Source organism: Pterocles gutturalis, unplaced genomic scaffold (genome assembly GCF_000699245.1).
Source record: "Pterocles gutturalis isolate BGI_N339 unplaced genomic scaffold, ASM69924v1 Scaffold52680, whole genome shotgun sequence".
Taxonomy (NCBI): domain Eukaryota; kingdom Metazoa; phylum Chordata; class Aves; order Pterocliformes; family Pteroclidae; genus Pterocles; species Pterocles gutturalis.
Window position 1 is genome coordinate 4677 of NW_010142856.1, and position 12318 is coordinate 16994.

At 35.7% G+C, this 12318-nt stretch overlaps 1 protein-coding gene across 1 annotated transcript; it reads left to right on the forward strand.

Annotated features, from left to right (window-relative positions):
* Positions 1–255: 255 nt before the first annotated feature.
* On the forward strand, positions 256–11629 carry LOC104469807 (multiple PDZ domain protein-like; the record flags this gene model as incomplete). The annotated part of the gene is made up of 10 exons (XM_010084499.1): positions 256–323; positions 3735–3808; positions 3998–4093; positions 5170–5239; positions 5656–5730; positions 7254–7339; positions 7994–8123; positions 8682–8814; positions 10937–11043; positions 11446–11629. Coding segments are annotated over exons 1-10 (1023 nt in total), but the record flags the coding sequence as incomplete, so codon positions are not given.
* Between the last annotated feature and the right edge of the window lie 689 nt (positions 11630–12318).

The following is a 12318-nucleotide window of genomic DNA, read 5'->3' on the forward strand; positions in this document are numbered from 1 at the left end:
TCTTCAAATCTGCTCTAAATTGCCACCTCAAACAGCAAAAGTAAACATTACCTCGGGAGGTGAATTAGTCCATGTGACGCAGAGGGTTTCAGAAAAGATTAAGTAGGCAGAGACACTCGTCTCGGGCTCTGTCTGTTTGGTTTTTTTTATAGTTGGTGGCAGAAATTGTCCTGCACGTAACCTTTATCTGGCTGAACTGGAAGCTGCTGGTGTATTTTTGTTGCTTGGTCACTGTCCTTGCTGCTGTGCTGAAGAATGTCCTTGCTCTCGCCAGGAGATGAAGATGAACCAGAGCGTTTTGACGGTCTTTCTCTCTTATACTGGTATGCTTAACCATTAGGTTCCGATGGCATTTTTCTAGTCTGTAGTTGGGAAAAGTACAGTAAAGGTCATTTAAAAGCTGTAGCCATTTTCAGCTTCTTGTTTTTCTTCATAAGCAGCCAGAGTTTATCATTTAGATTTTAGTTTAAGTGTCAAGTAATATCTGTTTTGTGAAGGAAGGATGTTATGCTTCCATTGATAAATCTAGGTAAATATTGTGTTTGTGGACATAAATAACTAATAATTTCTCCGGAATGCAGTGCAGAGAATATCCAGAGCCATATGTTCTGATAAGTCTTTAGCAGATACGAAACATAAAGCTGTTGAGCTTCCTTGTGTATGCTGGAAAAAAATAATAAAGTATCAAAGATTTCATTTTAATGAACATCTGCACAAAATTTTGTGCACTTAGTCTATTAGCATTCCAGGACTTCAGTTGGAGTGTTGAGTTTAATATTTTTTCAGTAATTCCAGGGTAACAAACTTACAGTGTACATTTTGTACAGTCTTGTTTCTTTATTTCATCTGTTGCCATACATCTTTTCTCCTCTTTGTGCTGAAAGCTTGCTTACCAGTAGTTTTGCGTGATTTCTCAAGGAATGAACAGTGATATCCGTTTATTTAATTTGCATTTTTTCTACAAAGAACATTGAAATTATTTTACTTCTGCCAGTTGGTTTAGATACCTATTTCTTTATTTATATTGTTGAGCACATTTCTAATGGTTTTTGGGAAGTATTCTAACCTCTCATGAATATTAAATAATGAGAAAGTGAAATTAATTTCAGATGGGTGCTAAAGCCAAGCCTTTAGATAGTGAAACCGTTAAAGCCCGATGTGTTTTAGTAGAACTATGACAAGTGGCCTGACGTGAAGATCCATCTCTCGGTTATATGCGAGAAAAACTAACATCGAGAGTCAACAAGATGTGACATGCTAAATGAATTTGGGGCATTTGAAGATCCTTGTCTTCACCTTCTACATGATAAAGTAATTTTAAATATCATGTGTTGGATGGTTTTAGTCTTTGGAGCATAAACAGTGAAATGCCTTGTCAAGGTGTCTGCTCAGAGTGTCAGTCCTCTCTAATTGTTCGTGGCAACATTGTGATAATTTTACTAGAAATACTCCTCTCCATTGTGAATTATTAGTTTGTGTATTCTCTGTGTCTTCTTTGTCAGAATCCGTTTTACGTTAGTTAGGTTCTTTCGAAAGTATGGTCTGTTACATTCTGCAAATGTAGGTTTGTTCTTTTTAAGTGTTCTGTGCCTCGATTTGGTTGTATTTCATTATCATTTTAGACAGTAGTATAGGTTCTACCGGTTTTGGTGAACACTGGTTTCCTTTGGAAAAAGTTAGACTTAAAATCTGAGATTTGATCTTTTAAGACCATGAAAGTAACTTCTGCGCAAGGCTGAAACACAGTTTGTTCTTGCTTTTTTTTATTTTAATAAAGAATTACTGTGTGAAGACTGCTAAGAGCATGACAGAGCAAGAAACAGAACAGTAGCAGCAAAGGGCAAGGTACAAAAAAACCAGAATAATTGTCTGCCTATTTTAAAGATTGGTGTATGTTGTTTAAGTTTTCAAAGGTGGATACATATCAGGACAGACGTGTAAAGAACGTGACTAGTATTTTGTCTTTCAGCTTCAAAACAGCTTAAATTCATGGGATAATGGAGGTGACAGTACCAGGTAATAACGCAAAATGGCCTGCTGTTGGGGTATGGAAGCGGTTTATCAAAAATGTTGATAGAGAAATAGCAGAGTTAAGGATTTGTTCCTCCTTTCAGACCGTGACTAAGTGAAAGCAGTTTGGTTCACCTTTAGCCTTGCAGCACGTGCCCTGTCCCTGGTGGCAGGGTCATGTGCAGTCTCATCGGTGGCCAAAGACACTAGTTAGGTTTTGTCATTTTGTTTTAGTCTATGAAACAAATAGTGCGAGGAATACTGAAGTGCAGGTTATGCAATGTTTGAAGTATTGGCTTCCTGTTTGGTTTTACAGATCAGTTCTTAGACCTGTTCTTACGGGCAGCCTCTCTAAAGCAAAGGCTGGTTTGGCAAATACGTGGGAACTGGAGGTTGTGGAGCAAATTGTTGCTTTTTGGAAGAAGTGCTTATCCCTCGATAAAAAACTCATCCAGATTTCTTATATAAAAAACCCACAAGAACTAGGGATGTTCTTCAGGAGTTGTATCTCTTCTCTGGTGCTAAAATTCAGGAACATTTGGACCTTCTGGGTTTCTTCCTTCCCTTTGGCATGGCAACTTTCAATGACATGTGCTCCGGCTGTTGCAGAAATCCCCGGTTTCAGGCATGGAGTTCAAGCTGTGTGCTGGATTTGGTTGCGTGGGAGGATTTGGGTCACTGTGTCCTCCACTTTGATCTTCTTTTCGCCCCTGCTAATGCATTGTAGTTGTTCCATTTCACTTTAACATCATGCTCTAGAAAATGCAACTCACTCTCTAATAGAGAACAATATGTAGGTCAAAGCAGAAAAGTGGTGTTTCTGCTGAAGGGATCTGGTGAGTCTTCTCCAAAAATGGTACAGTGGGAAGACAAAGGATCTATGATACAACTTGGGGTTTTTGTAATAATTCTTCTTATAAAAAATGGTGAAGTGTAGATAATCTGGATTTATAGGAATTCCTAACACTTTGCGTTCTCAGAGCTGTGTGCTGGGCATGTTTCTGAAGGAACTGTAGATCTAGGTTTCAAGACTAATTTTGCTTTGTATTCTTAATTCTTTACCCCTATCAACTGCCTCCAAAATATTCATCTGCCTTTAGACAATTTCAAGTGCCATCCTGGTATTTTGTATTGGGGTGGGAAGGTACACAGGGGAGCAGGCGGTAGAGTTTGGAGAGAAACCTTTTTAAAACAGAGAAAGAAAACAATGTTGAGTGAAGAAATGAGAGACTGGAACAAAATGATTATGTTTGTAAACCACTAAAATTATATGTTATATATCCTAGAAAATATTTTGGTATACACTGCCTTAGCTGTGGTTTTGTTTTAATATTCATTACCCAATCTAAGACGTTACGATGTGTTTTTCTTGCCTAAATGCTAAGCTGGACCAGGTTGTGGGATTCTGTTTCTATTTAGTAATAATCCTTTTATCAAAAATAAAGTGAGATTGACAATTCAGCCTGAAATGCTGAATTGTATACGTCACAAAATATGCTTTATTGTACTGTCCCCTTTTATATTTGTTGTGAGGAGATTGATTTTTCATTGTGGGGAAGGGGTGGCACAAAGTTATCAAACGATTTAAAGTTGTCAGTGGAGAAAACTGGTTTTGGTTTGTATTAGAGTTAAAAACGTGGTCACTGTAATTTCTTCTGTATTAACATAGCTGTATACGACATTTCTGTAATGAGGGATTTAATGAGTTTTGTTTTATTCCTTAGGACTATTATGGGCCCTCATGGAATCAATCGAGCTGTTCACCGCCTTTCTTTTTCTGATTGTCAGAATGGATTAGGTAATTAGATTGCACGTTCTGTTGATTCAGAGTAAACCCAACCTGAAAACACCTGGTGAGCTTTTCCATTTCACACTGTCATCAGTAGAAGTTTAATTTATCTGGCTTTTGTGGAGTTGACTGTAAATCCATTTAGCACAGTAGGTGGAATAACCAATTTCTTGTTTATTTCTTTTGGTTGTTCTGCAGGAGTTAAAATTATTGGTGGTTATCGGGCACAAACAGCAGAAGATTATGGGATTTTCATAAAGAGAATTCTACCTGGAGGAGTTGCTGCTGTAGATAGTAAGTAATTTTAATTTTTTTGTTGCAAACATGCTGCATATAAAAATCTGTCAAAAGAAGTCATCTTTATTTGACTTTGTGGTAAGGATATTTAAATAGCATGGTTTGGTCAGGGTTCATGATGTTGTGGCTTACTTCAAGATAGAGAAATGAAACTTGGACCCTTCATAGGAAAAGGTTTTAATACTCTCGGTGTTATGGTCACTGTAATTTCTTCTATATTAACACAGCTCTACATAACATTTCTGTAATGAGGGATTTAATGACTTTTGAGAATGTGTTCAAATCTAGATGTGGGAAAGCAACTGACAGTCTCACCACTGCTAAATAAGTGCTGAGGTGCTGAACCTCTTTTAATTTGTAAGGAATAAGAGTGGTGTTTCCTTTGCAGAACCAATATCTTTAACGAGTTCCGATTTCTTTTGAAATGGTGGTTTAGGTGTTCAGTGTGGAAAGAACAAATTAGACTAGGTAGAGTTTGCAATAATTAAGTTTCAGAATATACTTCTGTCCTAGGTCTGTACATGGGGTTTTTTGAGGTTCTCTCTGGGCTTGTGCAGAATGATCATTTAAAATAATCTAGATCTACTTCAAAAGAGAGAGTTCCTACACTTGAGATTTGCAGAAGGTTAAAAATAGAATTGATTCTAAAAAATCCTCTAGATGTCTTTCTTAGTGTATAAAACATTACAGTTTTACAGTTAGATTACAAGGTATTTCTATGTGGTAACTTACATGTATGTTAAAAGCAAAATCCAGCTGAAAGTTAATCCATAAATGTGAAATATAAATTCCAGTCCCACAAATATTTGTGCTATGTGTAAGTAATACAAATAGCTAAATAACACTTATTTTCAGTGGCTGTTCTGTGGTTAGTTAGACTGATTGATAGTTATTAGTCTTATTACAGTAGCCTAGCTTAATTAGGATCAGAACCTAGCCTGCTAAAAGTCATAAGGTTGTTTATGGCATTAGATCACATAAAATTCAAAGAAAAAGCCCTGGTTTATTACTGTGATGCTATACATTCACTATTTTCCTGTTGATTCATGCATTACTCTTGATTTCATTGCAAGGCCGTTTGCTCACTGGTGACCTAATTTTGGATGTCAATGGAGAAAACTTAATTGGAGTAACCAATGAAAGGTACGTTTGTACTGATTACTGAATGTTTATTAGAGCTTGGAATATTACATGCTAACTTTTGGACAGTATCGATGATTAAAGGAGCACAAATCTGAGATCCTTGGAGTTTGACCGGCAAGTAATTTGTCCTATAACTCTAATTGAGCGCAACTATTGTGGAAAAGTGACAGGACTTTATATGCTTTTATAGTGACAGAATAAGGTAGTTTCCTCATGACATAGATTATTGAATGTATGTGAAAATAGCATTAAAACATATTAAGCTGTTAAAATATTCTTCTATCTGTTTGTTCAATACAAGCTGATTATTAACTATGTTAAGAATTTGTTGATTTTCCTGCTCTTTTAGCATGACTCACTGCGTACTTCTTGACAGCACCTTGGTGTATTTATTTGGCTGTTTTCCCCCCTTCTAGGGCAGTTGACATCTTGCGAACAGCGTCAGCATCTAATCACATGTCTCTGCTGGTCGCCAGAGATGAAGAAGCAAAGTAAGAGAAAAATAAAACATAGTTTTAACCTCAAAACTAATAAAAAGCCAATACTATATCCAAGGTTGGGTGGGTAGGCTTGTGTGTATTTTTCTTTCAGATTAGTTTTAATCACAGAATTACACCACATGTCACATTTTCTGTGTAGCATTTGATACCAATTCATTCTGAGACTCTTTGCATCAATTAAAGTAGCAAGCTCAGGACAATTTCAGTTTAATGAAGGGGATTGAAATGTTATTTTACCAGCTAAGACCATTAAAAACTATTTGCTGTGATTTTTTTTAAACACTTCTCACATTTTAAAATAATAAAAACCAATGAGGAATATGTTAGATCGACAGTACCACAGAACTGTATGATTTCAGCTGGTCTTGCCTTCTGGAAAAAAAGGCAGATTTATTGTTCCCTCTCAGAGGTTTGCTTTTCAATCTTTAATGAGCTTTGAATTAGTTTGGATAAGTAGGTTAAACTGTTCGCTGCAGCAGATAGTCCAAAATATGTCCCTTATGAGGACATTTATGTTCAACATTGCTTTAACCTTTCTGTCTAAAGTTAAGCATATAAACCAATATTGGCAGAGAATCATCAGAAATGCGGTGATCCAGGTCTGTATCCCCTTTTGACTTAAATCTCTGGAGGAGATGGCTGTTACATAACGATATTTGATAATCATTGCAAGAGTATCTGCTGCTATTTGCCTTTCCTGGGATGTTCCACTTAGAGGAATCTCTCCATAAAGGAATGTTCTCGAAATTTCTTTAGCCTTTCATCCGATTTAACCTTTTTCTGACCCTTTATTTTTTGTATTTGACAGACATTTAAATCACTCCGTAGCCTCTGATCTCTCCTTTTTTTTCCAGACTGCCTAGATATATGTGAGATCCACTCTTAATCGCCTTTATCTAAAGCATACTGACCTAGTTCCTCTCAACTCCCTGAATAATTAAAATCCATCAGTCCTTTGGCTGTTCTGGTGGTATGCCCAATGGCCTGTGCAGAATTTTCCACTGCATACGGTCACTCAGTCACCTGTGAGTTCATTTCTGGTGACTGTACATTCCCGTGCTAAAAGTTTATTTGATTTACACTCAACTGTCTTTATATGTGTTCCCTGGGTCTGGCATTAGTTCAGTAAATTTTGTCATTTAAAAAAAAAAAAAGGTATCCAGCAGATTTCAACAACGCTCTGCAGTCACTGGAATTACTTGGGAACTACGTTCCCTGCAATCAGTTAATTTATGTTCTCTTTCTCTTAATTCTGTAATATTAATTTGCTGATGGTTTTGGCTTACATCATTCTAGATTATTTGTATTTTTTAATCTGTTATCACTAAGGTAATCATAGCTCAGATTATAACTTTTTTTTTTTTTTTTAGGTTTGGCTGCACTCAGTATTAGATTAATCAAGAGTTTTTGGTTTCTTTTTAATGCATGTACGGGATGTTCATCTTTGCTGCTTTTTTTGCCAGTTTTTAAACTAATGCTGAATGCTGATGGAGACAATCTTTTTATTGTCGCAGGAAAGAATTTCATGACCTGATGGATAAGTATGGCTCTCACAGTGACACCAACTCTGCAAGAAGTTCTCCAACACAACTGCTAGCTGGTGAGAGGTTGCTTTCTAGCCTGACAATCCTGTAGGACAGCAGTTTGCATTTAAAACTCTTCTCATTTGGGACAAGGGTATATTGGAAGGAGTGCCTGGAAGTCAGGCAAAACACACAGGTTTGCTTAGATTTTAACATTTAGTTTGTAGCCTAACCATGTAACCTGCTTGGTTTGTGCATCAGTTTCCCTCACTCTTAAAATAAATATACTACCACCTACTTTCAGCAATTTTAATTGATGAATAATGTGAAAGGAATTTGGTATTTCTAGATTAAATGTGTCATAAGATTTCAAAGTACTAATAAAAAAATTGAACTAGAATACCATAAATTCTAATCCTTGCAGAATTGTTGCCTAATTAGCATGACTTTATGTAACATGAGCGATTTTTCAGTTGAGATTATTTTTGCACCCAGTTTGAAAAAAAAATCACTTGCTATGTTTTAAAGAATTGTTCATTCCTGGAACCCTGGGTGGCTCACAGTTCTTCACTGCATAGACTTAAGCTTTCTTTGGGTTACTTGATTACTATAGTTCATCTGTTTTCTAACATGACAATAGTCCCCCTGAACTTACTTACATGAGTTGAAACTTTGTGCTTTTTCCCAAACGTGTGTTTTATTTCTTTTCTTCCTTGTTTCTTTTCTTCAAGCAAAATCTATAGACAGCTCTTCTTCGGGCTCATCCTCAAGGTCACAGAGTCCGCAGCTGCATCCGAAGGATAATATCACAACCATCAGCGGAAATAATTCTGTCCCAGCACCATCCCCAAAACTTGCAAAGTAATTTTCCAAAACTGACTGTAACTCCTCTGGTGTGAGCTGTAGAAAATGGTGTATTTGGCTGCTCAGGCAAATTTTGGGTTGAGCACTAAGTGTTCAACTTTTTTTTTTTTTTTTTAATTTTGTAAGTTACAGTACCATTGACATGGCAAACTTTAATTTTTAGTAAGGTATTTTTTTCATTTATTTATTGCTTACAGGTAGAAGTAGATTAATCAGATTGACTTTTGATCTTAGTGTCTCCTAACAAATTAATGCTTCTGGTTTATGGGTACCTAGGTACTCCCATAAGTATATAGTAGAGAGGAGCTTTTATTCTTATAAAATAATATCAATTCTTTCTGTAATTGCCAGAAGGAACAACTGAAGTTGTTGATTTTGTAGTAGGTAGGCAGTGTAATGTCTGAACATTGAGATTAAATGTCCACTGTTTCTGTTTGTTGCTGTAATATCTATTTGTGAAATCTGTAAGGTAAAGATACGGTATCACTGCAGCCCTTATGGAGTATCTAGTTCTGTGAGGTAATTCTACTTTTCTTTTTTCCTTTCTCTTTGTAGGGATAGTGCATTTCAGATTATCTCTGTGTGCAAAGGAACAAGCCTGGGTTTGAATATTGTAGGAGGAATTAACAGAAATGAAGGGCCTTTGGTATATATCCAAGAAATTATCCCTGGTGGTGACTGTCATAAGGTAAAGACCTTTTTTCCCCTCCCTTCCCCTTCAGTCTACCTGTATTTTTGCCTTAATTTAGTACCTACTTAAGTATTTTATATGAAGTCATATTTTAAATACAAATTTAGTTTGTGTTCCTGCATTAATGAGAATTATCTCATTGCACCATAGCACGGTTACATGGTAAAGACAATTATTCATGAGTTAGTTTGAGATAATTAAGGACCTTATTCCCCAATTTACATATGAGAAAGTAAGAAATCAACTTCTTTAAGAGGCTGGATGATGCAAGGTAAATCAACACGGATGGGACAGAGCTGCACATTGCGTCTCCTTTTCTTCATGGACATTCAAAAAATCGTTTTTCCCTTGGACTTCATTTAGATGGGTCCTTGCAGCTGGAAAGCATTGGGGAGGCAAATTAGGATAAAAAATATTCTGATACTGCAAACTAATGTATGAATCAGTACTGATTACTGTTTTCATTTATGACAAGTGCAATATGTAAATGAGGAGGGTTTGTCAGGTTTAAAAAATCAATAAATAACAGAACTGTCTGGTTCACATACACAGAGCTGTTTATCCAAGTGTCTCCTTTTGCATCCTGAGTTACTGTGGTTATTTTGCTGTGTACTTAACCAGTTTTTGCCTCTTGCCAAGCAAGAGGGTACCAGTTAATTTCACGAACAATGAGTTTTGCCCCAAAACAGCGTATAGCCATTTGTGACTGAATTTTTTGTAGGTTAAGGTTAATAACAAAATGCCAGGATGGAAGGAAAAAATGCAGTGTTTCTCCAGGACTTCTTGTAGCTGATAAATGATAATCATTCTTCTTTTGTTTTCTCCTATTTTGTTGTGGCTCCTAAATGTTTTTCTCATTGTAAACATATAATGTGAAGCCTATTGTACATAATCGGTAGACTGAAACTGAGACATTAATTTGTGGTAGGTTCTAATATTAGCAATATTAGAGATAATTTCCCAATCTTGGTTGTCCTGTTTGAGACTAAGTACCAGGCATATTTGAAATCTCTGCCACGTGAGGGCAGCATAGAAATGGATATCTTTTAATAGGCAAGCGAAATAAAAGATCTGCGTCTTTTTTCTTTAATCAAAACCAAAACCCTAAGTGGCAAAAAAAAAAAAAAAAAGTAGTAAAGTGCTGTCATAAGTTTGAAATAGCACAGCTAAAATTATGGTGTATGAGTATTAAATATGTAAAATTATACTGGTCTTTAAAAGGTATTTTACTTTTTTCCTGTGTGTCTTCCTCTGTACATGGTTTGTTTCACATGGTCAGAGTGAGTCTGTGATTAATTTCTTAAGAGCTGAAGAACACAGAGATGTTATGTGTAGTTCAATGTGCATTGCATTAGGCAGATGTCATAAGTAACTCTGGAACCATAGGTGAACTACACGAATTTTCAGTTAAATTGCTGAGACCTCTTTTAAAATGTGAGTAAAGAAAGCTTTATCTTAGTGAGAAATCTAGCCTAGCATGCTTAAAGTCTTGTCTTACAGTCTCTGAGACAGAAACAGGATATGCTCCTGTGTTGGCAGAACATTTTGCGATGAGTTCAACAGAAGCACAAAGTTGACAATATTACTTCTGTTGTGGTTTTGACTGGTCAATTCCTAATAGACTGGTTTGTTTTTCCTATTAAGATTAATATGGCTAGTGAGTGTCTGAAGAGTCCCATGTATAGCCAAGAACATTTGGTTTTGAAATACAAATTAATCCAGCTCACAGCTGAATTAATTACTAAAGAAGCTTCCTGTGGTCAGATGGGTTGGTTCTCCTTGCTGGAAAAACGACTAATTGTGGTTTGTTTATTTGTTTAGGGGTTTTTAACAGAAATATGTATCTGGGTCCAAATTTCTTCTTTACACAGTATCTGAGATCCGTTCTGTCTGAAGCAGCTTTTATAATGACTGCTGTCATGGTGATTAAATGATTGTTTTACCTGCTGTTTATTTCTGGAAGATTGTGTATGAATGCCAAAATGTGTAGCCGTTCTTGGTATTCCTGTCTTAACAGATCCAGAGGAATATGTTGAAGTGCTGTGATTATACAGTTCTTTCTATAGTGCTAGCAATTAATATAAAATTGGTGGGTTCAGGTTTTTTATTTGTTTGTTAGGATGGACGATTGAAGCCTGGAGATCAGCTTGTATCCATAAACAAAGAGTCAATGATTGGTGTCTCCTATGAAGAGGCAAAGAGTATAATCAACAGAACAAAGATGAGGTATCTGTTATTGTCGCACAGCCGACCCTCCCAAATGGTTTATTATACAATATTTATCATCAGACTGTGAAATGTCATAGGTACTTAGAGGAAATGCAAGGGTTTTAATTTTTTTTTGAAATATTTAATTGCGATTTTATTTAATAGAAAAAGAAAAGACTCAAATGCACTTTTTAGACCTGTCAAATTATGATACTTTCATTCCTTTCAAAAGAAAAAAAAAAAAACCAAACCCACACTATTTGCCTTTTTTAAGGATAGGGAATAGCACATCCTTTTAGAAAATTAAATACATAAAATCACACACGGTGTTTGGGAAAATGTATTTTTTGCAAGAGTAGTGTCTAATCTTATGAACAGTATAGTATATGATATGTTGACACTTTTTAATTTTAATTTTAGGTTTGAAAGTTTTTGGGAGATAGCTTTTATTAGACAAAAAAATGTTCCCAGTTATTCAGAGAATCTGCAACGTCCGTCCAGTCTCTTAACATCTTCTGTAGCATATGGAGAGCAACAGGCAGCAGTACCTAGTCCTGGTGCATCTCCTAATGGGAAGCTGGTTTCAATGTTCACTCCAAACACTGTGAGTATATTTATTACTCCTCTTAGTATAAAGTGAGTAAATGGTTGTTTTTCCTAATTTTACTGGAATTTCAGTGTACAGTTGTTTTAATTCAGTTTCTATTCTAGTAAGAAAATGACAAACTCTTTTTCCTGCATAATATTACATCTTTGGAATATCAAGACTTTTCCAGAAGTCGTATTGTGTAACAGTAGAGTAAACCACACTGATAAGAAGAATAAGAGTATTCACTGACTTGTGGTAAAAAACCAAATCAAATAAAATAAGCATTAACCATGGTCCTAGATACCAAATTCTCCTTGCTGTTTCTCTAGGGAGTAAAGTTTCAAAATCAGATACATATAATTGTGTATTTCAGAGGTAAGGTACTCTCTGATTACTATGTATGTGTGAGTATAGTACAATCTCACAAGTTATGCTTCCTCCATGATGATGAGATTTTTGCCTAAAAATCAGAGTCCTAGCAGAATGTGTTTTTTCCCCCTTTCTGTCAGCTAAGCAACAATTGTTTTAATTTGTACTGCTCACCATTAGCGTAAAAAAATAATGTTGACTGGAAGAAGGAAGATTTTAAAACTATTATTTCAGCTTTTCAAAAACATTTTCAATTTGTCACATTTTAAAAATTGAATAAAGTCTAAACCGAATATTGCCTTTGAACAAGGAAGAATAAAATGTTCCAAGTCAAA